Raw genomic sequence first — 26,872 nt, 5'->3', positions numbered from 1 at the left:
TTCCAGATTGGCCTGAAGCAAGGAGTTAAGGGAGGAATAGCAGTGAGGAAGTTGAGTGACAGCCTTTCTGTCACATATCCATAGCAATCCTGATCCCATTTCTTACCTCAGGAATATTGACAATAGGTTCTCTCTATACCTGAGTGATCTTAGTATCTCTTGAAGTTTTAAATGTCTATATAACTTTTGGCAACCTAGGATTTTTTGTATCCCATCAGAGAAATGATCCATCTTGCCCAGTAAAATGCCACATGATTTAGAAGAGGGAAACCTTCTGTTAAGACAAAGACAGTTGTGCTAGAGTTTCTTTTAAACGTGCCAGGGTGGCAATAAACATGACGTTTCATTGCCTTGCTAGGCTTGCCTCCCTTTCAAAGAAAATGATGGTAAACCATCTTTCTTATAGCTACAAGGATTTTCCAGTTGTTGTGTAACAAGATTTCATGTAATTACTGTCTTTGTTCTGAATTACACAATTTTATTTCTGTGGTTTATTAGGAATGGGGATAATTTTAATTTACTTTAAGCCCTGACGAATCACACATACATTACACTCTCTACCTGATAATACTTATCCCATTAAATGGTTGTCTACTTAGGATGCTTTGGAAAAACTGCTGGAGTCTGAGAGTTTTGATCAAAAGGATGACTTCACTGTTGTTCTTCAGCCTTCTCTCCAAGAAAGAAATCTGCTGCTCAGACTGGTGAGTAAACTCAAGCTGCTGCATTCTTTCTGGTTTGGGTCTGCTGAGACTGAGTGCAATATTCAGCAGGCTTTCCTGTCCTAGGCTGTGTAATGCTGGAAGACAAGGATAGTCAGGCACAGGAAGAACACACCTCAGGATCAGACATAGAAGTTCTGAGAGTGGAACTTGATTTAAACAGCACCAGTCAGAGGTCCTGTGTTTTGGATGCTATGCGCCTGGATAAATCAAGCTATGACACCTCTGCACCTAAGGTCACAAGTGTGGAAACTGTCAGTGCTGCTGATTTTTCCATATCTTTGTAGTCATCACCATATTCATCCCTGATTATGCTCAATGTGTTTGACAACAAAGGCAAAAAGTGGGTAATGTGAAGTATTTGAGAGTTAGAGGGACAAAAGATAAAGGTGTTTGTAAACTATATTGGAAAGTATGGTTATTTCCCTGCAATGAGTCTGGGAACTTGGGAATTAATATTTCCTGGTGTAGCCAGTAGGGAATGAAGATGGGATTGCCTACAATGTCAGGCATGGTTTTGTCCTAAGTGATTTTAAAGGGAAGTTCAAAGGTCAAGGTTGTCTAAGATCTGGCAATGAAGAGGGAGAGTCTTACTTTTTAGAGAATGGCTCACTTGGAGTGAGGTATCAAAATCCAACACATTAGGTGGTTTTTTGTTGGTAGTGAGTCATGGTCTGGTTTCTGAGCATCATAATAGCTCCATGAATTTGAGGTAATTCCATTGCTCCCCTCAGCTCAGTATCAGAACAAAGTGAACTGGGAGAAGAAATTTTTCTTCCAGGAAGAGCAGTGTCTGCTATGTTGCAAAATCATCTTGTTGCTTCTGAGGTCATCTTTTGCCAGGCTTTTTTTTTGTTGATGGCTTGTCCATATGCAAATAGCAGACTTCTAACTTTCATGGCATTACTTTTTATGTCAGTAATTTGCTCTATTATTTCTTTGAATGCCATCATATGTCATAGATAGATTCTCTATTTCGTATGATTTGTGGTATGCCTGCAAGCCACCATGTGTAACCTTCCAAACTCTTCCAACAGTTACATTTCATTTAAAATTCAGCATGCTCTCTTAAGACAAATTCTGCGTGTTTCTAATCTTTAAATGCATGTTTTGGCTAGAAGAAGTGTTGTTTGGAATCATTATTCCAAATGATTCATGTGTTCACACCTGTGTCTTCCTGCTCTACTGCGTGTCACTACTGCGATCATGCTGTGCTGTTGCTCTGCTCTTCTTCTCCGGTTGATGTGCAACAATCATTTACAGAAACAGCATCTTTCTGTCTTGACACACCAGTAGTAACTGGGATCAATGGCAAGTGGCTCTGTGAGAATACCAAAGATTGATTTTCTTGTGGATATGAATATTTTTTTATAGATTGAGAACTTTTGTGACTGAATATCACATCTTTCCATACTCTTAATTATTTTATGATGCTCAAAGTACTTTCTCTTTCAGGGCAAGGATGGTTTGATTACCACATCAAAGACAGAAGTGGAAATTCTGGAAGATTATCTTTTTGTGGCTGTGGGCCTCTGGAACAACATGGTAAGCAGTACCACAGAGACTGTTTCTTGCTGAACTTGCCACGGATGCCTGGTAGCAACCCTGCACAAGCCAGGCTTTGAGTAGCAAAGGGGGAGGGGAAGGAAGAATATAACAATTATCCCATGACTGCTATCTTCAGCTGTGCAGGGAGATTGCTCTTGAATAATGCTAAATGCCCCACACTTCCAAGACAAATCTCATTCTGTTCATTGGCTGCTATTTTCTACCAAGGACTTTTTAGAAAGGTTTTCAAAGTAGCCCTTTGGGAAGCTTCACGGAATAAATGAGTTGTGACAGGTCCTTTTTTTGCTAATCGTACCTCTTTGACAGCCCAGCACTGGGTGACTGAGGCTTGTCCTAACCTGAGATTATAGCAATTATACTCCTGTCTACTCTGTCCTCTATCCTGTATCCCCCCACCATTCTTACTAATGAGTCTCAGACCTCTGTCTCCTCCTTAACCATCATCTTTCTGCTGCTGTTGCTCATAGTGAAAAGGTGATAGACAACCTTGAGGAGCTCTTGTTACATCCTCAAGAGCTGGATGTCCTATTCAGCTGAGGAAAGCCAGCAAATTGTGTCTTCTATTAGGTGAGAGAGGTTGTCTGAAAGAAATGTGGACTCTGACCCACTTGACTTGACTATGACCAGTGTTCTGTAGGGGGCTGTTTCCCACTGCAGGCTTGAGCTGCTGACACACAGCATTTGTGTGTGTGAGACTGAGTGGATGCATGTACAGCTGGAGGAGTTTGCATTTTGAAGTTGATGATAGGGGCAAGTGAAGAAATGTGAGCTGCTTTTCAATATGAATGAGACAAAAAAGCAGGCATGTGGGTTTGGACTCGACGGAACGAAGCAGGATGTTACTGTTTGGATATGCCCTTACATCCATTGTTTTAGACAAAATGTTGATTTTACTGTTTCTTTTTTAAAACTTTCAATGTTTCCTGTTTCTTTTTCTAGTAACCTTAGAGAGCACATGCAATCTCTTTTTTAATTATGAAGAACATTCAATGGCCAATTAAGTTAGATAAAATATAAAATACTTTTTTCTTGTTTTGCAGTCCATGTGTTAATAAGGTTTTCTTTGGAGAGTACCTGTTATTCCTGTGTCTGTCCAAATTATCCTAAGCATGAAGGAGAAGATGTCTATACTGCAACCACCTTTTCATAAACCATATTTTAACATAAATTCATGCATATTGGCATGTTCTTGTTTTCTTTTATGCTAATTCAAGCAGTAATAATGCCGTTGTAGCCCTGATCATTTAAAGAAGCAGAATTTGCAGAAAGAGGCTTCTCTTCCACCAGATGATATATCTAGAAGAACAATGCAGTCACTTTAATAAAATACATTATCTTTTAGTTAAAGTTAGTATGACTTTAGTTAGTTAGTAGAAGGCAAGGAGGTAAAATTGGTAAGATGTTGCAGTGGTAACCTTGGTACAGCCATGCTGTTATCTCCTTTGCTGTTATCTGTGATATTCCTTGTGATGATGTCACAGTTCTACCTCAGTTCTTCCATGATAAAATAGATGCCCTCTCTTTCATTCTTCCGTCTCTTAACCTTTTCTGCACAGACTTTATTTGTCCTCCTGTGCTCTGTTCTTGAGCAACCCATTCAATGGCATGTTACCCTTTTCTTGTCACTCTAATTCCCAGGAGCATTTTGTGGAAACAGCAGAGATGAAAAACCATAAGCAAAACGAGGCTGTGCTTTTAAGGCTGGCTGCAGCAGGGCCAGTTACCCAGACTTGGGTGGTGAGCATGCTGTGGAGCCTCCAGGACCAAAACATTGTCATAAAGGAGACAAATACCTACTTCGTTTTATTTCAGTGTTTTTTCTCAGTGTGAGGCAATTCCTCTAGTGAGGGAACAGCCTAGGTAATCTGGAGGAAGAGCAAAATGTGGCAAAACCACATCTTGCCACTGGTTTGAAGAAAGATTGCAGGAATGGTAACATTCCCCTCAACTCGTTTTGCCATCTTTTTTCCTGACTTCTCTTTGATTTAGTGGAGTTTTCATGGTACATCTGGCAGTCATCAGAAAGGGGCCTTTCAGGGTTGTTTCTTTGCCTGTGATTGTCTTGTCTGCCTGTATTCTGCCACAATGTAAAAGCAGATATGAAAGACAAGTTCAGCATAAAAAGGACTAGCAGGTGTCCTCACCTCATAAAGGTCACTCCAGTTCTACTGGGAAATCCAGCCAACAGTTTATGCTGACTTCTTTAAAAACTAAGAAAAAAACAACCTATTAACGCAGTCTTGGGAGCTGATAGGAAATCAGTTGGCTTGCAGAAAACACAGCAGAATAAAACTGCATTCAGAGGTTTCCCTTCTGCTCTCTGCCAGGCTGTCCTTACCTTGTTTTGAAGCTTGGTTTTCCTGGAATAATTACCTGCTTATTGGCCAAAGGGCAAAACCTTGAAAATCTAGTGGCAGTTGGCCTTAGGGCTGCACTGCAGCCTGGCAGAGAAGGAGCTGTGCCAACAGATCCTAAGGGCTTGTCCTAGGCAGGGCTGCATATTTCACCAGCACACTTCCAACTCTTTAGGATCAGCAATTGCAAAGCACACCAGAGAACAGTCAACTAAATGACATTGGAAAAGCTGAGAGAGGTTGGCTGTGTACTTGGACAGCTTCGATGTTTACCACAGAGAGCCTGATCATAGGCATTTGTCAAAATTAATCACTTTTACCTCTGGCCATTTATCTGAGGGCAAAGCTCCATTCATGTGTGTAAAAAACTTCACAAGAGTAAGAGCTTCTTGTCTTTTGGCACTCTTTTGTGTAACAGAAATAAACCCCAACCCTATCGTGCAACCAAAAGAGAAACTAAACCCAGGCAAGAACCCACAAGGGAACAACGTGGCAGGAGGCTGCCTGTGCCTCTCTTCTGTGTTCAGGGGTTTGTGCTGCCTCAGACCCTGCTGAGTACCAGGGCAGACCCACACACTAACTGGCCTGCATGACAGATGTGCTGCAATTCAGGGGAGGCTTGGTGGCCACCGTACAGCCCTGGTGCCCTATTCCCTGACCAGGACCGGGCAGCTGAGCTGCACGGGAGCTGTCAGTCTTTGCTGGGAGAACAGGGTGGCGGAGCCAGCTGGAACTTACTGCCTTCTCGAGAAATTTGTTCTTGTCACCCAACTCCCAACACATGCAAGAGTCTAATACTTGTTTGATCTTAATTTCTGGTCAAGAAATATCACGTTGTAGGTATCCCATGTTTTGTGGGATGATTCTGTGTTGGAAGTATATTTTCTTTTAAGAATGGAATTAAATAGCTACTTTGTTTCATCCTAGGAGGATGGGAAAGTATCCCAATGTATCTTTCCTCTGAGCTTCATTATTTTGCTTATTTTGGGGAAATTTTTTTTATTTCCCCCTCCTGTCTCAAAAAAGCAGACTGTTTCTTCAAATGTTTCTCTCAAAGAATATAAACTCTGTAAGCCTCTTCTCTATTTCTCTGAATTTTCCCATTGTTTTTGTTGATGGAACAATCAAAATAGAATATAGCATTCCTGCCCAGAGTGTATTGGTGACATCAAGCCTGCTGCTGTTGTATTTTCTAGTCCCTTTCATCCTGTTTCTTGTGTAGGCTGCTGGTCCTGGCAGCTGCTGATGCCAAGCTGAGCAGACATGCACTGAGGGATCTAAACCCTCAGCCAATTCCTCAGTGTGTGATTGCAATTTAATTAGCACTCAGCAAGCTGTCTGAACAGGTGAAGTGATTATTTTTGGTATTTGCCCCTTTGTGCTGTCAGTATTTTCTGAATAATTCCATAATTTTTCATTACAATAATCCCCTCTCCATCTTGTTTCAAGAAGGTCAACAAACATAAATGTTATTAAATCTCTGTATGGAGTTGGAATGCACCTTTTGGTGTTGCCTAACATGTATGAGAGTGTAGATAATGAAACAGTTCTGAAAGGTAGGGTAAACGATCAACACTTAGAGAGTCAACATTCCCAAAAGCTGAATTAATGTTCGGATGGAAGTTTTAGTCGTGATGGGAAGACAGTCTGCTCGCGTGAGAGGACTTGTTTTCAGTTCCTTGCCTTGGAAGGTATACGTGTGGTATATTGTGCCTAGATAAATATTTATCATAAGCAAAATAAATTTTTAAATATATGTTTTTAGATATATGTATATGAGCCTGATGGAAAACTCCAGGCACTAGAGCCTTCACATTGCTGCTGCTCTCCCTTCCTTCCCACACACAGCATGTGTACAATTCCTCTGTTCTCTCCCATTCTAGATGCAGCCAGTTGGACAGAAGCAGCCTTATGGTGTCACAAAAATTGTTCAGGTCCAGTGTCCATCTCAGGTAAAAGGGCTTCCTTGTTATTCTGTGATTTTATTTACTCTTTGCAGAATTTCCAAGTTTTCAAATACTGTTGTTGTTTTCTGAAGTTCTTGGGAATGTGCTCTTGCCCAAGTTATTGCACTGTTAAAAACTGAGTGTTCCTAAAGTTCATTGACACGGAGTCTTTATTTTCTACAGATGAAACTCTGAAAAAAAGAATTTCTGACAAAATTTAGTTAAATCATCTTTGTCAGATATTTTTTTGGTTCAAAATACATCTAGCTAATCTGAATTTATTAATTGCAGGTACGAGGTTCATTATCAGTATTCAAATCTGTGTCACCAATAAAATCGAATCCATGTATTTTATATACTCTAGCTTTTCTAGATTTGCCTCTGCTGCCAGATTTTACTCATTCAGTCCCTGGAGCTGTCAATAGTCAGGACTGGAGCATCTCATGTTGAAAGAGAAGGTTCTTGAATGCTTTTGCATTTAAGCTCTGACTTCAATAATTTGATAGTGATAAAATACTACTGGCATCCAAAAGCTTCTGAACAGCAATTAAAATATCAAAGAAATAGAATTTTATGTTTTGTTTGATGTTAGGTTTAAGGCAGGAAGTGGTGCTGTGCCTAGAGCATACCTAGGACCGGGCTTCAGACCAGGGCTTAACTTTCAAGTCTAACCTGGTTTACTTCACTAATGCAATGTTCATTCAAAAATTAATACTGTAAAGGTTTTTTTCCTCACGTAAAATATAGCCAGAAGACTTTAACATCAGCTGACTATGTTTCCACTAGCATTGGCAAACATACTCTCTTCACTCTGCAGGAAAATCCGTATTTGTTTACATATAGAAATAGTAACTACTCATCTTCCCTGAGGACATCAAACACCAGAGAAACATCTCAGGTACAGTAGGACTGTTTGCATGAGATGGACTGAGTGTATACCAGGGAGTGGGGCAAGTGGGTTAGAGTGGGTTGTAGCCTAAATAAACAGTGCTACCTGAGAAAACTAAATGCAAAGCTCCAACTTTTTACTTCTATGCTTGACTAAATAGTCAGTTTAATATCACATTTTCTCCTTGGTGGGCTCTGTAGAGTTTGAGTAAGGTAGATGTGTTCAACTAGCCTGAAGTGGGTCTTGCCTTCACTGGAAGAGCCTATGTTAAACATCTGGATGAAAGTGTTATTTTTCCTGGGATAAGAAAATAGTGAAAATGGAGCTGTTTAGTCCTACCATGGAAGAAACTAGATCAGATCCAACCACTGTGTTTACACAGTGATTCATCTGTGTTTATGATTTCATCTTATTTATGCCACAGTAAAACTGAAGAATATGGGTTTTTCTTTTTTTTTTCTTTTCTTTTTTGTGAGGTAGTTTCAGATTAGATGTGTGGAGAAAAAGACCCATGATTGTGTTTTATAAGTCAGAGTACTCGATTTTGAGCAGAAGTTGATGTTCTCAAGCAGTTACAAAGTGAGCTGATAATGTTCATTTTCATGCCTCAGAACACAGTGCCTGGGCCACATCTAGACAAGACGGCCTGTTCATCACTGGAGTTGTAATATGCATTTCTGCTCACATTTTAATGTAGTGTCATCTGTTTTGTTAGTTACCTGGGGTGTACAGACCTCTCCATGGGGCAATGGTACCTACCACTCTAGTTTTTGGAAATAGCTGTAGTGTAAGGAGGTGTTAAGGAGGTAAGGAGCAATACTGTGTTAATGTTTGTGGTTGTTTTGTTGGGTTTTTAAATTAAAAATTAAAAGCCCAATCCAGAACAATGGGACAAGACATACAAGTATCTTTTCCTGAGGCAAGTTAGCCTACTTAAGGAATTCTGCAGAGAGATTTGGAGCAAAAGCACATCTTTGAGTCTTGTGTGGTGGTTTGCTCTGGTATACTGATGGTCAGCCCTTCACTAACAGTAGACTTTGGGGGTATTTCTGTCAGTAGGCTGCAACCCAAAAGAGCCAGGAGGGCAAATCCCTGGCTGCACATACAGCACTGCGTACGGAGAAGGCAGGCTCATGGCCTGCTGACAGAGGTATGGTTTTGTGCTAGGATATTCCAGAGATGGTCAGTTTCTTGCAAAAGTTGTTCAGGGTATGGGCACACCAAATGTTGCATAGCTGAGCACAGCATGGCTCAGAGTCTAAAACGACTGACCCCACTGGTAGGCAGGAGTTGTGCTGCTCTCGTAAGGCTGCACGACTTCCGAGCAGGCTGAGCTCGTGTCCACCTTCAGAAGGCGCACTCTGAGGACAGGCCTGCTGGGTAGTTGTATGCAAAGTACGTGGGGATTTCATTGATCTAATGCTCTGAGATGTAAATGGTTTATCGTGCCCAGACTACAGTGAGACTGATGTGAAATCTCGCCCTGTCTGTCTTTGCAGGAGAGGAGTTATGGAACAAATATTCCCTGTAGTGACCGGGTTCCCTCTGATACGGTTCCGGTTTCAGGTATGGTACTAAGCCTTTTTGTCACAGAGCTACTTCATTTGATGACAGAAGGAGAATAGAGCTGGATTTGCTCAGGAGCTCTGGAGAAGTGCACTTTGTTGGCTGTGGCTTTTAAGAGCCTTTTTGGAACAATGTGAGTGGTTGTGTAGCAAGATGCGAGTTCACTACCTCGAGGGTGATGCAAGTTTATGCGACTGCGTCTTCCGTGTACAAACCAAGAAGTGACAGTGGAAAAGATAGGAGGCAGTCAGGTCTTTCACTCCCAGGGTGGAAAAACTGTAGGGGGCTCTTGTTAATGCAGTCTGAGGTACAAAAACCCTTATGGAGTTCTGTCCTTGGGTAGGTTTTGTCTTTCCTCAGAAGCGGTGATGGTGCCAAATATCCACCCTGTGCTGGCACCAGAGCTCTGCCTGTTTTTCAGTCATTTTCACCAGTTAAAAGAAATTCAAGGACAAACAAATGCAAGACTGAAGTCTTGCTGCCTCCTTTGTCTCTGTAGCTACTGCCCAGCTGTGGTACCAAGAATCATTTCTGATTTGATGAGCTGATGCTGTCATGAATATTAAAAATACTGTCTTTGCAATGCTTTATTATACTTATTATGAGGAAAACTTCTAATAACCATCATAATTTGTAATTTTCTTTCTTTCCTTTACGCTACCTTTATTTTTTTTTTCAGTTCATAATTTGAAACCGGCAGATATTCGGGTGATTGCTGGCCTGGGAGATTCACTCACAGTAAGTAAAAATCACTGGATAGCCACTGATAAAGCTAGCAATTAAATTTCTTATTTTTTAACCTGGGAAATGGAATATGTACAGTTATGCCCTATTGAGCCAAACACGTTTTTCACTTCTTTTTTTTCCATACTCCACCTTGGCTGGCTGATTGGTAATCAGATCATGAGTCTGATCTGAGTGCACAGTTCCCATTTAAAGTCCACAAGAGTGCCACACAAGGAAGAGATGTAAGATTAGATTGTGCAGCAGCAAAACTAGTCTGCTAGAGAGGACTTGCAGCAATTGCTTTCCTTTACTCATTTTTAGCAGCTCCCAAGGTATTGGGACTGAAAGCTATCAGTAAGCAGCATGAAGAGAAAGAAAAAGTTCTGCAGCTGATTGTGTGTATCTCTATATCTATGTAATATGATAAAATATATATATGATAATACCAAAGCCTATAAAGCCATAGTAATTTATACTAACTAAATATATGATTAAAATTGCAATAGAACACCAGATGTGTCAAGTGTAACTTACCTTGGGAATTTTTTTATTTTAGCACTATTCCTGGTACTGTGTAAGCTCATTACCCCTACAGTGGCGTGATTCTCCAATCAGTGGTGACTGCTTCACTGCTCATGTCATAATTCATGTTTCCTATGTGTTCTGTGCTAATTATCACATTAAATCCTTGTAGTCTTTCCTTGGAGAAACTGGGAAGGATGTAAAATCACTGTACAACTTTTTAATGTGAGGAACATTATAATGAATTAATTCAGGACCACTGCTCTCTTATTTACTCCTTATGTAAATTTAGAATTATATGGGTATTTTGAACATTCTCAAGAAATTTTTCCCCCACTTGATCTAATCACAAAGTTGGTAGAAGAGGGTAATTCACCGAAACAGACTTAAAATACCTTCAGCCTTTGATCTTCTTGAGAACAAGGATCTGTTCTATTTTGGGAAGATGACATAGCTTCCTTCATTAATATGCTTTTTAATTATTCTCACTAGGATCAGTCAGAGAACTAGTTACTGTAGCAATGCTTATTTTCTGAAGGTGAACTCCTCTTCTTCTTCCAGGCAGGTAATGGGGCAGGATCCAAACCCCATGATGTTCTGGATGTCCTGACTCAGTACCGAGGTCTTTCTTGGAGGTGAGTTGCAGGAATTTTCCCCCCAGTGGGAGAGAATCCATTGTCTTCAGTTTTGACCTATATAGTTGTTATTGTAGCAAATGGAGGCTTGTGGAAACTGGATTTGATGTCACATTTTGCATGAAGGCACATGGCTGTACTATTACTCATGATAAAGGAAATATTCAACTAGTGGCTATCTAGAGTACAATGTGGCATGGCTGGAATTGACCTGGATACGTGGGAAAATGGGGTTCTTGTTAAGAAGTTCTTTTCCAATCTCACAGTTGTAGGAGATCCTGGAAAGGGGTCCTCTAGACTCCATTGCCATTACATCACTTGTCCATTCTGCATTTCTGTCCCTGCTCTTTCTGTATCCTGTCTGCTCTTGCCCAGTGTGGCCCACGTCACCCGTTAGTCTCATTTAAAATTGGTGGTCTACAAAAAAATCTTTTCTGCTGTTGTTTCATATGCAGTATCTCTTTCCTTGATCCTTTTAAGTACTGCTTACATCATGGAGAACAGTTTATCAGTTATGAGTCAATACAGGCTTTTACATATGCAGCATGTTGTTAGACACATCAAAAAGGCTCTGAAGAAGGGCAATCACGTTCACATGTTAATCTGCAACTGCATGATTTAACACCAAACTTGTCAGGCTGATCTTCTGTTCATCATTTTTTAAGCCACTGTAACTCTAGAAGAAGTTTGGATATATTCACAGAATCGTAGAATGGCCTGGGTTGGAAGGGATCTTAAAGTTCATCTGCTTCCTACCCCCTGCCATGGGCAGGGACACTTTTCACTAGATCAGGTTACTCAGAGCCCCATCCAGCTTGGCCTCAAGCACTTCCAGGGATGGTTCTAGTGCACCTCAAAATCTGTTCCACATTAAAGGGATACAATAGAGGTGTTCTAAAACAAACATTTAATATTTTTATCTTTAATAGTAATCTATTGACTTTTTTTGCAACAAGTCTACTAGTATTTTCTTCAGCATGAAGGAGAACAAGGAGCACACAGACATAACGGTCAGTTTCACCAGTCTAGTAGTATTCTTCAAGCTGAGTGAAATGGGAGAGGGGGGAAGGCAATGGGGGAAGGAAAAGGTACTGGTTTTACTTACCACTCTGAAATAGATGTTTTTAGAACTTTTTGTTGTGGTTAGATTTGTTAACTAAAAATGGAAGCTATAAATATTTTAATAGGTACAACAATAGCAAAGGTGGCAGCCTTGAAAAAAATCGCATTTCTTTCAGCTAGGTTTGAGCGTGTGCCAGAACACATGAGAGAGCTGGAAGGACAGCTGTTGTGCAGGGCTTCTAATATGATTGTTCTGCTGGTGCTGACAGTGTCTCTGATGTTGTGACCCGCTGGGGACAGGCCCCCAGAGTCTGGGTGTGCTCTGTAGATGTGTGGTAACCCCAAAGGGGCGCACTCTCCTACCTTGTCCGTTGCCTTGCCGAGTCCATCGTACCTTGGAACACTTTTTTCCTGTTCTTTCTTTTTAACAGTGTTGGAGGAAATGAAAACATAAGCACAGTCACGACACTGCCAAGTAAGTGACTTTTCCTGTAAATTTCACAAATATGTGGTGCTGTTTATTGTTAGAATACCTACTGTTATAAAAGGAGACAGGAGAGAAGGGTTAAAATGTGTAGCATGACACAAGCAATCCCTTTGTGTTCAATGTCCAGTGCTGAGTAAAAGTTGCAGAACAACCAGGCTGTAATATGCTGTGCATGACTTAAATATGTATTTTGTAATTCCTAGGTTTTGGTTGTTTCAGTGTTCTTCTGCTGGTTATAGTTCTGTCTAAAATGTGTTTGGGATAGATGAATCAAAGATCTTAGGTCATAGCCTAAAGAAACTGTTTGGACTGTATGAGAAAGTTGTTTTAGGCAGAAGCAGAATCACATTACAAGATCAGATTTTACATGCTTTTTAAAGGTCAGGACACTTTACATCTGAGGTGTTTGTAAGGCTGGTTTGTAACCTAAGATCTAGAAGGGAATCTGGGGTCTTTGGGGTTAATACATCTGGGGCCATCAGGCTAAAGGATTTGATTCCAACCTGTCTGCAGTTAGAGCATGATGGCATGAGGATCTCCTGCCTGAGTATATGGTTACCCAGCCTTGCTTACCAGGCAAAATGGCATTGCTAGCCAAGATGGTCATGTTAGGTCATGAGATCTCTGAATTACTGAAATTCAGGAATCTCGAAGGCGGGGAAATGGTCATATGGTGATGAATCTCCATGTTTATTATACTTAAAAAGGTCAATATTTTTTTGGATAGCTATCTCCTAAGCTTTATAATGGTCTTTTGCTAAAGTCTAATCTTTATTGCCTCATTTGTTAGCTGCTGATAGAAGCAATATTTTAGGGTGCTGTCTTTTTCTGCAGATATTCTTCGTGAGTTCAACCCATCCTTGGTAGGGTATTCCATTGGCACTGGAAGAGAGAATTCAAACAATGCTGCATTCAACCAAGCTGTGGCAGGGGCTCGTGCAGAGTAAGAGGGAAACTTTTAACAGAAATTTGATTTTTTTCTATAAAATTCCTTGTGACTAAAAAAGGACCAAGCCCTGGACTTTGGCAGGAGCACAGTAAGTCTAATAGGCAAACCCAGAGACATTTTTTATCCTAACTGTAGCATGAAGGCCAAGAAATGTGATGAGGACTTTGCAGTGTTTCTAATCTATGTCAAATAAGTTAGGAACAAAAGCAATACTTTCTCTAGCATTTTCAACCAAGAAAGCCACATCATTTTACAAGCACTACTCAGAAAGCTTTCCTGTTGTGAGACAGACAAAAGATATCTCCACTTTATAGGAGGTATATTCAAGCCTGCTTGTCCATCAGGACCAAGAGTTCGTGTAGAGACTGAGAAAATTGTGGATTGTTTAATTCCTGGTCTGCCAGAGCTGGGAATTAACTAGAGACTGCTGTGCACTGTCTTCAGTGCAATTCATATCCTACTTTTTTTTCCACTGGTAACAGTTCTTATAAGACCTACTTCAGTGCCTTGAGGCTATATAATAACATTGGTATGAGCACAGATGCTTCAGAGCTACGTCTGTTGATAGCATCTGTCTGGTGGTGGGAAGAGAAAAGTGCATTTTCTATATAGCTTGTAAAAGAGTAACTATGCAGCATTTGCAAAGTAGCCCAGTGCCTGTTGGATGCTAATTATTTTCTCTTTTTTCTTTTTTCTTCACTGTCTCAAAATATGGGCTTTGTTGGCTATATCGTATATTCCATTCAATTAAAAATGGACTTTCTCTGGGGTTTTTGGGTGTCCATTCATCAGCTTTCCTCTTTGCTGCTATCTATGCAGGATTCTTTCTTTATATTTTTGTAAATTTATTTTATGATTTTGTTTTATTTTTAGCGGTGTTCCTGAACAGGTTAGGAAACTGGTGGACCTCATGAAGAATGATTCAGTGAGTTTAACATGTCATTAATATCTTTAGAATGAAATGACATGGCATCAGTAGTTTCTAACAGACCAAGAGCACATCTCAACAGGGAATGCCAAACTTTAAAGCTGTAGGTAAAGCAGGGTACAGTGTAATTCTTCTCAGTGCAGAGTGTAAGTCAGCACAAAATAATCTATAATGACTCTTAATCGAATTTGTACTAGGCTATGATAGTTACTATCAAACCAAGATAATTGTAATCTTCTCATCATTTTTACTGCAAGTGCTGTAAATGCTTCCCCTTCCAACCTGTGTCACCCTGTAAGATAACAGAACCTTTTCTCTGTGAGGATTTTGCTGTGGTGCTGTTAATTATCTTGTAAGCAGGTGGTTTTTCCAGCAAAAATGATACATGCTAGGATGTTGAGGGCAAGCTTTTCAAGTAGCAAATCATGTGGAGTGAACATGTGAAGTGAGGAAGGGACTGTTTTCTAGAAAAACAAATGAATCCCTTCTTTCATCTAGTCATCAGCTGATTTTTGACTTACACATTTATTGTTAGGAATTATTTGATTAATGGTCTGTAAAATACACATTAGGTTGAGGATTGCTTGCATATTTCCCACCTCAGTTCGTCCTTTCAGTGTTTGCTATTTGTAATTTGACAAATGTGCTATGCAATCAGTGACCTAAGTTACATTTTAATAGTTTGGCTTTCCAGTTGTGCAGCTGGAAAGCAGCCAAAAAGCCTTCAAGATATCTGTGTGCGTGTTTAGTGTAAATACTTTGGTGTGTAGATATTGGCAAAAATATTTGCAGTACCTTCCTTTTTGGTTCACTTTCTTGTAAACAAGATTTCAATCTGATGGCTGCATCTGAAGTGAGATTAAAAAGAACAGCAACTAACAATGAGGGGTTGGATGGTTTTCATTCAAACCATTTAAGGCTTCTAAGCATTAGTCTGTCAAATTTATTGGCTTGAAAATGTTAACAGAAATTAATGGAAATATCTTTTATTTAACTAATAAACATTTTTATTTAGCTAGTGAAGTCTTTTCTGACTAGAAAGCATGCTCATAGTAGAGGTCATATATCTTTGATTTAAGAGATCCTTTTCCCCCCTTCTTTTAAAAACACTTGTTGAGTGCAGGAGGAAATTTTCCCCTCTTTTTGATTTTGTACATTTTGAGACCAAACTATTGAACAAGGTGTATATGAGCTGGGATATGTTGCCTCCTGCCTTTGAAGAAAGATGTTTTCAAACAGCTTGAGGCTGATGCACTATTGGTGCTTTTTTTACTGGTGTTTTACACTGAAATTAAAGCATTAGGATATTGAGCACAACATCCACAACATGGTACTAGGCATATCTGAACCTTACCTCAAAGCTAAAAAGGTGTTTATTTACTGTAGCACAATTACATTGATTTAGCTAGCTGTCCCTTTGCAAAATCCTTGGAGAAAAAAAAAGTGCTGTAATGTTTTACCGTTATTGTTAGATAGAGTTAATATTGCCCCACTGTTCCTTGCAGTTTGTCTCAAAGCAAGACTGAAATATACAGTGCTCCTGGGTTTTCCAGCAGGATAGCTGCATTATTTATGACACAGTAAAACATGTACCATAATTTTTGCCATGAAGATATGCTTCTAGGGCTGCAAGAGGAGTCACTATACACAAGATATTACTAAGAGCATACAGATAGATTTTGAGCAATAGTTTTCTGAAGCAAATAGTTTTCCATGATGCCATTGATATTATAAATCTGGTTTAGATCATAGCAGTTTCTATATCTTCAGTCATGACTGCAAACTTGTTTTTGTTCTGGATGCCCAGGGAATGATAGCCATGTACTCTGAGAAATGGGAAATTTGTGTTTAGTACGTTGCCTGCATCTCCCTCCTTTTCTTTTTTAAACTAGTAACTTCTGTTCCATCTCCTTCTCTGTGTAGAGAATAAATTTCCAGAATGACTGGAAGCTCATAACACTTTTCATAGGAGGAAACGACCTCTGCAAACACTGCGAAGATCCAGTAAGTTCCCTGCTACCTGGAGCATGAACTGGGCCAGACAAGTCACACAGTCTTTATGCATTGCAGGGGGTGAGAGGGAGGAACTTGGTGGGTGAGGCCAAAGTAAGGTAGGTCTGAATTGTGCAGCTCTGGAATGTAGCTGTACTGAGACCTTCAGGTGGCTCAGCATAATGTTTTGATAATGTTAGAGATACCCTTAGATCACCTGTAAATACATAACTGTTGCAACTTTGTTTTGCTGTTTACTAGGGTTACTTTTTGTTGCATGGTCACTTTATCTCCTGTGGATAAAAGGTCAAGAGCTTTTACTCCTCTTTGCCTTGCCTTGCCAGTCACCCTCCTAAGTCTTACTTGGTACTCTCTTAATATTTTCAGTGCTATGGGAAAAGTTCTAAGCACAGCTCATGCTAGTTCAGTTATATGTAATGTGTACATATTGTGTATATGTAACGTATGTACAGTGTCCAGCCTTTGGTATGTGTGACTGTAGATGAGGTGAAAGGCTGTGGCAGACTCCTCACTTAGTGATGAGGGTTACCTACTCACAGGCAGTTGAGCACATGACTGTCATTATCCATGATTCATTTTGGATCAGGAAGAACAGCAAAGCAGCACAGTAAGATGGTTATAAAACAAGGAAGGAGCAAATTAACCATTCCTACCTTCTGCTGTCAGCCCAAACACAAAGTGCCTGTTCATGTGACTGGGGTGGGTGACAAGGAGGGAACGTGTTTGCATCCAAGGATCACAGTGGTCTTTGTGTGGCACAAGTACAAACAGTGCCAGCCACAATGTTCTTGGTGAGCTGTGACTTAGGAAATGAGTAAGGGATCTGAGCTGTCTACTTCTATAGAGTAAGCAAGTGGAGCTCTCAATGAACTTCTGCTTGAAGTTAAATGAGAGAGAAAAAAGGCTGAAAATAAGACAGGCATTTCTCGTAAGAAAGTTTATTGGACTGTTATAGTTCCAAAAGTGAAAAAATAAATGTTGGATTACTTGAGACAATAAAATTAGAGTGTTTAAACCACTAAAATGGAGCAAGGAAATTATGGCACTGAAAGACAAGTATATGAAGTGATTTTGTTCCCAGATAAACACCTAAGTTTTGCCAGTTATTATTTGTGGCAGGCAAGGAGCATATGGGAAACATGTTCTAATATTCCATACAGCAGAAATAAACTTACTTTTACACAAACTGTTCTCTCCCAGATATGGCCCCTGTTAGCAAGTTGTTAGCCATGCTTTTAAGACCAGCCCAAGCAATCCCGGGGGTTGAGGATGTTGTGATGTCTGATAATACCCTGTGAATTTTCACCCTCACTGGTATCCAGTGGCTGCCAGATGTTTTCTTGCCAGTGAGATAGCTGTGATGGGAAGGAAGAAAAGCAGAAACAGGACAGTTTTGCCTATGACTCTGTTACTTTTGACCCAAGAGTAGGAAACATGAACACTACTGTGAAAGACACTAGCTAGTCATTCTTGTCCCTGCCTGAATAAACTAATAATAAAATTCAAACCTCTTGCTTTAACAGGTACACCATTCTCCTGAAAACTACACCTACAACCTGCAAATAGCTTTGGACTTACTTCACAAAGAGGTAAGTCAAACTTTTCTAGGATGCGGGAGCAGGGATTTTGTTCTGTTAGCAAAGCAGTCACTGATTATTGATTAAGAATTTATTTCATTGCTTTCATCTGCAGAGTACTACTGTATGCAGAGGTGTTTGCTTGCAGGAAAATCTTTGTGAAAGGCAAAAAGGGCTGGAGAAGTTTTTTACCAAAGGAATAAGGATGTTCTTAGTTCTAGCTGATGTGCTGTGGACAAATAATAAGAAAAAATGTTATAACAAAGTTAAAAAAACTATATTAATTGACTAGACAATGCTTTGCTTGTTTTTTAAACTGCAAATAAGTATATTTTTGTGGTCATTAAGAGAGAGATTCTAATATTCCACATAAAGGTAAGAATGATGAGAGTACTTGAAGGGTTAGCAGATGTCTGAGTCTTGCTGGGACCTATAACAACTTGTTTGGACATTTTTGAAGCCGTCATTTTCAAGTGACCAGCTATCAACATTTAGAATAGAACTAGGCAGTGCAGGCAGGGGCTGTAATTTGGTATTGCTTGTGTGGGGGATTAATTATTGAGAAAGCACTTTGAACACCTCTGTTATAAATAATACATGATGCTTCAATCAGCAGGCTGCTACCAGGGTCTGCTGTGGCTGTGTAGGGACAAAAGCAGCACTCTGTGCTCCAGGAGTTTGCTCTGGATTTGTTTGTTCTCTTGGCAGGTTCCACGGGCATATGTGAACCTGGTGACGTTGCTTTCCATAGAAAGCCTCCGGGAGCTGCATGCATCGGAAAACAATAGCTGCCCAAAAGTGCTGATGAGGTTTGCAGATGATTTATGTTACAGATCTCAGTGTTGTCACAGAAGGCTGCAACGTCTTCTTGGGAAGTTTTGTCGTAAAGGGAACAGATTCTAGTATTTCAGACCACCAAACATCTTTCTCTGTGCATGTGCATGTACCTACATTTTGATTCCAACACAGCATTTAGAATAAGCTCTCTCTGTCACTGTCTCTGTATCTGAGCCCTGTTGTTACCACTTCTTATGAAGGTGCCATTTTTGACTCCTCACTTAACCTGCAAGTGAGTTCAAGCCAGAGCAGAAAGAGCTCAGCTGGGCACTCTTTGGTGCAGGTGGAGAAGACACTAAGACACAAGGTTTTCTAGTTGCATTTACAGATTTACTTTTCTGCACTTAAAACTCTCCCTCTTGTTTCTGCAATTTTCAATCTCTGTAATCTCATTGCTGATAATTAGTTTTAGCTCCAATTAGTCTCTCAAGTAGTTGTTTTGGATGCTTAATTATGCCACCTGCTGCTTTATGGCTCAACAATCCTTTCAGGCCAGTGTTAGTCCACTACTGAGGTGGCAGGTCTGCACCCTCAGTGGACTTTTGGTGACTCAGATAGGGTCCAGCATTGTCCCCTGAGTCGCTTCTGGCAGGGCCTGCTTGTTTTCAGAAAAGCAGATCTCTGCTCTTCTAGACAGATGGGGAGAATAACCTTGTCCTGTGAATGTAGGCAGCCACTGGCTTTACAAGAGGGACAGAGATGCAACCCTCTTGCTGTGATTTAAGGGCTTTCTCATGGCTGTCAGTGGAAAGTTGGTTTTGAAACTCAGGGTGCTGGTGCTTCCAGTAGCCAGTTGTAGTTTTATTTATTTGTTTGTTTGTTTGCTTATTTTTAACAAAGGTTACTGGTTAGAGTTCACAGGTATCTCAAGGTCCTAATCATTGGACAAGGATAGTTAGTGAAGCCTTTAAGATTATATTATCTCATGATAGCTGTAACCCTTTCCCATCATTTCAGGTGCCATGCTGACATTTTCCTGTCTGGCAGCAAGCCAAGTTTACAGGGTGATAAGCAGACCCTGTGTGGGATAATAAATGCCATTCCACTGAATGGAAGAAGAACTGAAGGAAGATTTTGATCTTGAAAGTAGTCTCTTTTTTCCTGAGAGTAGCAAGCAACCTGAAGAGAAGATGTTTCTACTAATGTTGCCTAACTTATGTTTCTGAAACTTCTGAAACCACGATTTAGATTTGTATTGTTCTCATATAGATGTACTGTGGAAGTAAAATCTTCTGTTGGTTGGTCTCCATTAAGTCAAGTTTGGACATGGCAGGGATCTGTGTATATTTTACATGTATCAACTGCATCTCTGTAAGAGGTATTTCTCTAAGAGCTCTCTCAGGGATGCTTTACTGTGGTCATACGGTCAGGATTTTTGAAAAGGGTCCTTTTTCTAATTTGGATTTCTCAAGCAATGATGATACATGCCCAGGAAGACAGAACATCCCAAGAAAAATATCCACATGCTAGGAAGACCAAAACTTCAGGGGAGGGATAAAGGTGACCAACTGGGGTTCACAGAATCTTAGAATGTCTCAGGTTAAAATGGCTCTCTAAGGATGGAGAATTCAGCATCAGTCTGGGTGACTGTTTTGGTGCTCTACCAGCCTCACTGTGAAGCATCCTGTAACCTCTGATTCTCTCAGCTGATTAGAATGAATTTGTGGGAGCTCCATCTTGAGGGGTGCTTGCACAGTTCTGCTGAAGCAAGCCATGTTGCACAAGTGTACTTATGAGTAGTTTTTTGTGGTGAGTTGGCCCCACGTGCCAGCCAAGCACTCCACACAGCTGCTCATTCACCCCACCCTGGAACCATGGGGAGAAAACAAGGATTGTGAGCAAGAAAATTCATGGGTCAAAATAAAGGCAGGAAAGCCACTTATTTACCACGTATCACTGCAGGCAAAACAGACCTGATTTGGGGAATTTAATTGTATTTGTTTTCCATGAGCATAAACATTTAATTGTTGATTCGGGTATTGGGAAATGAACAAACAAAAAAGTTGAACAGTTAAAGCACCTGTCCTCCCTCCTTCTCAGGTTAAACTTTGCTCCAAGAACCTCTCCCTCCACCCTTGTTACTGCTGCAGGGTACCCTCAGTCCCTTCAGTGAGGCATGGCTTGGGGTCTGGGTCTGGTATCTCTCTGCCACTCCTTCCTGCTCACTCTTGTCCTGTGCTCCAGCATGAGTCCTTCAGTCATGTCCATCCACAGAGTGCCTGTTCTGCCATGGAGCACCTCTTCCTTGCTCCTGCTGTTGTTCTCTCCTCTCCTTCTCTGGTGTTTTCTGCCCTTTCTTAAGCAAGTTTTCACAGAGACACCACCAGCTTGGCTGAGAGGCTCAGCCATGCCCTGTGGTTGGTTTGCTGGAGCTGTGTCCAGAGCAGGCAGCCCTGCCCCTCCTCACAGAGAAAACTCCTGCTGCTGAAGCCTTGCCATGGGCATATGGTGTGGTTTTTGCTTGCATGGAGCCTTTTCCTCACTTTCTGTTCATTAATTTATCCCAAATAAATGTGTTTCTGCTCAAGAATTGAGACTGTGCAGAAACTCAGGAGTGAGAGGTAATGCTCTCATTCGATGGCCTTTCAAAGACATCCCTCTTAGAGCTTTTAATCCTGCAGCTTGTCAGCTCAGGAGCAGGGGGAAAAAGAAGAGCAAATCTCAGTGCCATGCTCCTATTCCACAGGATGCTGTGCCCTTGTGTCATAAACCCTAAGGACAATTCCACTGAATTAAAGAAGTTGATCTACTTTAACAGAAAGTATCAGGTAAGGCACATTGCATTTGTTAGAAGTTTAATGTCATCCTTCTGTTGATCAAGGGGACCATAGATGGGCTAATTTAAAAGTGGGGGACAGTTTCCACTCATTCTAATGACATATTTGTAGTTGTGATTTTAAAAAGTAGGATCAAGATCTTTACAATTCTGTTTCACTAAACCAACAAAACAGATGAGAAGAAAAATTGTAACAGAGCCGTAGAAAGGAGTGTATTTTTGTGGTCATTAAGAGAGCCAGCAGAGAGCCAGCAGTTTTTTGATCTGTTATGTTATTGGAAATCAGGTTAAGCCAAACAACATGGTAACTCAGGAACAAGCTTTCAGGCACGGCATGTCAGCCAAACCAAAAACACTTCGGTGGTTCTGGAAGGACATCTTTTTGACAGAAAACCTAATCCCTGAGCAGGCTGCCAGTCCCTGTCAGTCAGCCAGCCATTCCCAGGCTGCCCCTCTGCAAAGAAGACCAGGATGAGTGTCTCAAAAAGGCATCTGCATTGGCTGCCTGGCACAAGCTGAAAACCATGGTCATGTCTGAGCTTCTGCAGGAGGGAAGGGCAACCCCTGGGTGAGGGGTAAATGGGTGGAACAACTTGATGAGCTGAGGATAGAAGAAGGAACAATGACGACTTTTCCTTGACTCTTTAGGAGAGAACCCGCCAGTTAGTGGAGAGTGGAAGGTATGACACGAAGGATGATTTCACAGTGGTTGTACAGCCATTTATGACTAATATGGAAATGCCAAAAACACAGGTAAAACAAGAAAACCACACCTACATTAAATCCTGGTACAATGCCTTTGACTTGTCAAAACTTTAGCTGTAAATGTAGCCAGCAGTTTTCTGACATAGTAATTATTATATTCAGTTACCATCCAAAACTGCAGAAAATGTTTATGGAATAGTGGAGATAATGGGCAACAGGAATACAGACCTTGATTTGGGGCACTGCACTTGGACAACCGTGAAGTAGATATTGTAGTTCAAAGTCTTCATCAGGAAGCACTTGCTCTAAGTTCCCTACACATCAACTCCTTTCCAGTACTTTGGTAAATGACATTTGGTATGAAAACCCACATGTTTCAAAGCACCGTAATGTGTAAATCTCAAGGGAAATAAAGAAAGAACACAGTTGATATCTGTGCCCATGTATTTCTGTACTCAGAGTCACAATGGTCTGTATTCCTTATTACTTTGGGAGTACTATATTAAAGAGTATTAAAAGGCTTCTTCATTCTGAGTTACTAACTTTCTCTGGCCTGGTTTAATTCTGTTTGCCTCAGAGGCCTTTGCAGATACTTTGTTTAGGAGCCCGCTGGGTTATCTCACAGGAAGAGAGAAGACATAATGCACAGCTTGTTGCGTGTTTGCTGCCTCTGTGACAGCACCTATCTTGTTTTCTAGGAGGGGTCACCAGATTCTTCATATTTTGCCCCAGATTGTTTCCATTTCAGTCAAAAGGCTCATTCCCAGGTTGCACGTGCTTTGTGGAACAACATGGTAAGGTTTTTAAAGGTTGTGTTGGTCCCTCCTTGTTCACTTCATCCTGGCCTTGGCAGCAAAAAAACCCCAGGGAGCTACTGGGTAGCTAGCCATATCTCTTGGAACAGTGTTTACGAAGGAAAAGTGTGATCACATGGAGAAAGGTCGCCTGAATTGTTAAACCAGTCATGTCACACCAGTAAATCTTGGGGTATGTTAAGGCTGGGTGTGTTCAGGCTCTGTCCCTCAGGAAGATGATGCCTGCCAGGCACATTGATCAGCAGGCCCCATTCAAGGTGTATGGGAATTAGCCTCTTCAGCACACAAAGAAACAGTGCATGGAGGCAGCTGCCAGCACTGGTGCAGTGCCCTGCAGTTGTCTAGTTTCCAGGGACTGGCAGCACAGCATCACCCACTGCTCTCTGGTACTCATCTGCTTTTCCTCTGTGCACTCCCCTTTTTCCCTCAGCTGGAGCCTGTAGGGGAGAAGACAGATAGTCAGCCCATAGAAGATGAGATTGTTCTCAAATGTCCATCTGAGGTAAGGGTGTCTGTGTTTATGTGGAGGTGCTGGGGGTGACTGGGAGTCTGTGTGAGTCTTTCCCCAGTGCCTGGAGCTCTGTCTCTGTGAGGGTGATCTGCTCTTCCCCACACAGTTTGCGCCACTGCCACCAAGAGCAGTATGAACACTCACCCAGGAGATGATGGAGGGCAAGCAGGAGTAAACTTCCTCACAGTCACACATCACAGCTGGCCAAAACACAGGGGCAGGGTGTTTGGCCTACCTAATCAAATCATCAAGTACCCACACTGATTGACAGAGCTTCAGTGGGGGGAAACAGCAATGATGGCACCACTCAGCACAACTCTGCAGGAGTTACTGGGAATACCTTGCAGTGGGGCCACAAGCTTCTTGTGAGCCACACACAGCTGGGTATTCTCTAACTTCTGTTATAAAAATATAGCCCAGATTTGCATTGTTGTTATACAGATTTTAAAAAGGCCTTTTATTATTATTTTTTTTTTAAATCCCTGGGGTTTTATTTGCATCAAGCTGCTAATCATCTACAGACGTCTGAGAATGGAAGTTTGGAGAATGGAAATCTCTGCGTGTTCCTCTGATGCTTTGCACTGATTCAAATTGCTTTGTTTTGTAGGCTCAGCCGTTCCTGAGGACGTATAAGAACAGTAATTACACATACCCTAACCAAACTCCAGTAAGTGTCAACATCACCATCCCACTGTTACTCTGCTGCATCTATTCCTGTGTGGTAACCAAATGAGTTATGTTCTGCAGCACAGGGGAAATCAGTCTTTGGCCAAAGGGGCTTGGGAGGCTGAGTGTGTGGCACAGAGTGGGGACATACTCCCTGAGTTAGACAAAATGCCTCTGGAAACACCTGTAAGAACACGTGCTCAGACAGCACTGTTGTCAGTACAGGACGCTGTGCTGTTCTGAGCAGTTCTGAGTATGACTATTGAATTGAGCAACCTGTCTAGTTAATTACATGCTAAAGAGGCTCTGGTTTATCCACCTGGCCTCTGCTGGGAAGATCCTAGTTACTACTGACTGTATTTGCTAGCCAAATGCTATTCAGCTTTCTTTTTCTCTTTAGAATTATGGAAGCCAGCTGCTATGCGAGGACAGGTCTCCATCCTCCCCTCCTGCAACTTCAGGTAGTCTTGCCTGTTTTATGTTAAGAAGTTGCATTACCTTCAGCCGTCCTTCAAGGTGATGTTAATTTTTGCTGAAATGACTGCTGGACTGTGAAAAACACTGCTCAGAAAGGATGTCATGTTTTTCAGCAGATGCTTAAAAGATACAATGCCACATTGTCACGCAAGGTAGCATTCTGACTAAGTAGCTTCACTGAACTCACTGCCAGTGGAGAACTTCAAAATAATTTGTGATAAAATCCAAATTCGAGTGCTGACATAGCTTATAAGATATTCTACCTAAATCTCATGGAGAGAAACTGGAAGTACAGCTTAATTCATGTTCATCTGGAATTTTGCAATATTTGATTTTTCAAATAACTTCATGCTGTCTTCTCCTTAGTCTTTTTATATCTTCAATGTGCTGCTCCTGCTTTGTGTAATTCTGCATTGTTTTACCTTCACTTTGGTGCTGGATATTGTTTGCCACTTACTGTTATTTGCTCCTTGCTCTTATATCAGTTCAGTAGCAACATTAACCATTGAAATACTGAATAATATGCGTACGTTGGTGCTACAATCACAGGGGATGAGCTGGAAAGAACTTCTGATTTATCACTTGGGTATTGCAAAAACAACGTGACAGAGCATCACAATGTGCAATGGAGTATTTCACACACACAGTAGAGAAAAAAAATAGCTATTTCCTAACCAGGTTCAACTGTATCTCTTTCCTTTGCAGTGCATTCCCTAAAGCCAGCTGATGTGAAAATTGTAGCAGCCCTTGGGGATTCTTTGACGGTAAGAAGACAGTGTTTTTACTGTTCTCTTGGTAAAGCTACAAACATGTGCGCACTCCGGTGGAGGGGAAATAGCTCTTGTACCCAGAAGCAAAGATCTGTTCATTCGTGGATGATAACAGATAGATCTAGCAGCCAGATCCAGAAAGAAGGTGTCAGTCTTCCAGCACTCCATTTCCCTGACACACATATTCATGTGCTTTTGAACTCAGGCAAAAACACAGGCAAATCCTTTAAAGAGGTGCCTAAGTAGTTTGCTGAATTGGAGCCAGAAGAGATCAGATGCTGTTGAAATGAATGGGACGTAGCACAAGGCTTAGGTTACTGTGCTTTCCAAAGTTTTTTTCTGAATGGGAATGGACTGATGAGCCTGTTCTTCAACCTTGGTTCTTTCAGGAGCAGAATGCAACTAAGTGGTGTTGGATAATAGCATTTTAATCATTTTAGCATTAATGAGATAAGGAAGTATGGCATGAGAGCCCTGTGACTCAATGCATTTCAGAAGATATTTAGTCATTTTATTGTGCCTATTTTAACTACTAACTGATTTCTTGATCACAATATAGTTCTTGCTGCTGATGGTTATCTTCGGTAGCCAAGAAGGAATGTATCTCAAAATCCAGACATCCTCAATTCCAGTTATGCCTTTCTGCCTCATATTTTCATACTGGTCAAAGACTGAAACTCTACAGCCAGGTCAAAGGAAACACTGGACAGAAAGATGTAATTGGAACATAGCTTTCACTGAATCTGAGCCTTAACAACAAAGACATTGTGTACACAAACCATGAACCTTTACAATGCTCTGGCAGACGTTGCTACAACTTCTACACACAGGAGGCTACTGAAACAAATAGAAGCATTTTGATGTAAACCTGCAGTATTAACAAATGAAAGATATTCTGTATATGGTTGTGGTTGCTGTATTGTAATATCTAGGGTGCTGTATTGTAATATGCAGGTGCTTCTGCTTCTAAGTATAGTCTGTAGGAGCTAGGAATAAAATCTGCTTTCGTAGAACATGCAGTGGTTTATCACCTAGTTATTCTGGACACCAATCTTCTATTATTTCAATAAAGTTTATACATAGGAGAAAATGTAGTATTTTGGTTTGATCTAAGGTAGCAGCAGATAGGCTGCCTGGTCTTGTGCTGTACTGAAGTACTAACCTGCACCTAGATTCAGAATGAAACTATACAATCACAGCTGGCAGGAACTCTGCTTCTGAATTCTGGAGGTTTTAGGAGGGATGTAGTTGCTTGTACTTGTAGAGGAGTAGCTTGCCTCTTTCTTCAGGGTAAGTGTAGAGAGTGCTTCCTCCTGGCTCCAGTTCTGCTATAAGTCTTTCCATATCTAGCACAATGGTTTTCAAACTGG

The 26,872-nt window shown here is 41.0% G+C and overlaps 1 protein-coding gene across 2 annotated transcripts in view; it reads left to right on the top strand.

Annotated features, from left to right (window-relative positions):
• Nucleotides 1–26,872, top strand: part of PLB1 (phospholipase B1) — a 79,726-nt gene that overhangs the window by 16,419 nt on the left and 36,435 nt on the right. For both annotated transcript variants that reach the window (XM_042051737.1, XM_042051738.1), the window contains exons 13-32: nucleotides 600–704; nucleotides 2,178–2,267; nucleotides 6,529–6,597; nucleotides 7,409–7,489; nucleotides 8,980–9,046; nucleotides 9,726–9,784; nucleotides 10,856–10,929; nucleotides 12,423–12,466; nucleotides 13,313–13,421; nucleotides 14,301–14,352; nucleotides 16,279–16,359; nucleotides 17,892–17,957; nucleotides 18,654–18,754; nucleotides 21,469–21,550; nucleotides 22,207–22,311; nucleotides 22,962–23,057; nucleotides 23,509–23,580; nucleotides 24,197–24,256; nucleotides 24,656–24,716; nucleotides 25,438–25,496. In XM_042051737.1, the coding sequence (XP_041907671.1) occupies nucleotides 600–704; nucleotides 2,178–2,267; nucleotides 6,529–6,597; nucleotides 7,409–7,489; nucleotides 8,980–9,046; nucleotides 9,726–9,784; nucleotides 10,856–10,929; nucleotides 12,423–12,466; nucleotides 13,313–13,421; nucleotides 14,301–14,352; nucleotides 16,279–16,359; nucleotides 17,892–17,957; nucleotides 18,654–18,754; nucleotides 21,469–21,550; nucleotides 22,207–22,311; nucleotides 22,962–23,057; nucleotides 23,509–23,580; nucleotides 24,197–24,256; nucleotides 24,656–24,716; nucleotides 25,438–25,496 (1,533 nt within the window). The remainder of the gene's footprint in view (nucleotides 1–599; nucleotides 705–2,177; nucleotides 2,268–6,528; nucleotides 6,598–7,408; nucleotides 7,490–8,979; nucleotides 9,047–9,725; nucleotides 9,785–10,855; nucleotides 10,930–12,422; nucleotides 12,467–13,312; nucleotides 13,422–14,300; nucleotides 14,353–16,278; nucleotides 16,360–17,891; nucleotides 17,958–18,653; nucleotides 18,755–21,468; nucleotides 21,551–22,206; nucleotides 22,312–22,961; nucleotides 23,058–23,508; nucleotides 23,581–24,196; nucleotides 24,257–24,655; nucleotides 24,717–25,437; nucleotides 25,497–26,872) is intronic.

Source organism: Corvus kubaryi, unplaced genomic scaffold (assembly GCF_017639235.1).
Source record: "Corvus kubaryi isolate FWS band 111438036 unplaced genomic scaffold, C.kubaryi_AGA036_p1.0 76, whole genome shotgun sequence".
In the NCBI taxonomy this organism is placed as follows: domain Eukaryota; kingdom Metazoa; phylum Chordata; class Aves; order Passeriformes; family Corvidae; genus Corvus; species Corvus kubaryi.
This window is presented reverse-complemented; position numbering and strand designations above follow the sequence as displayed.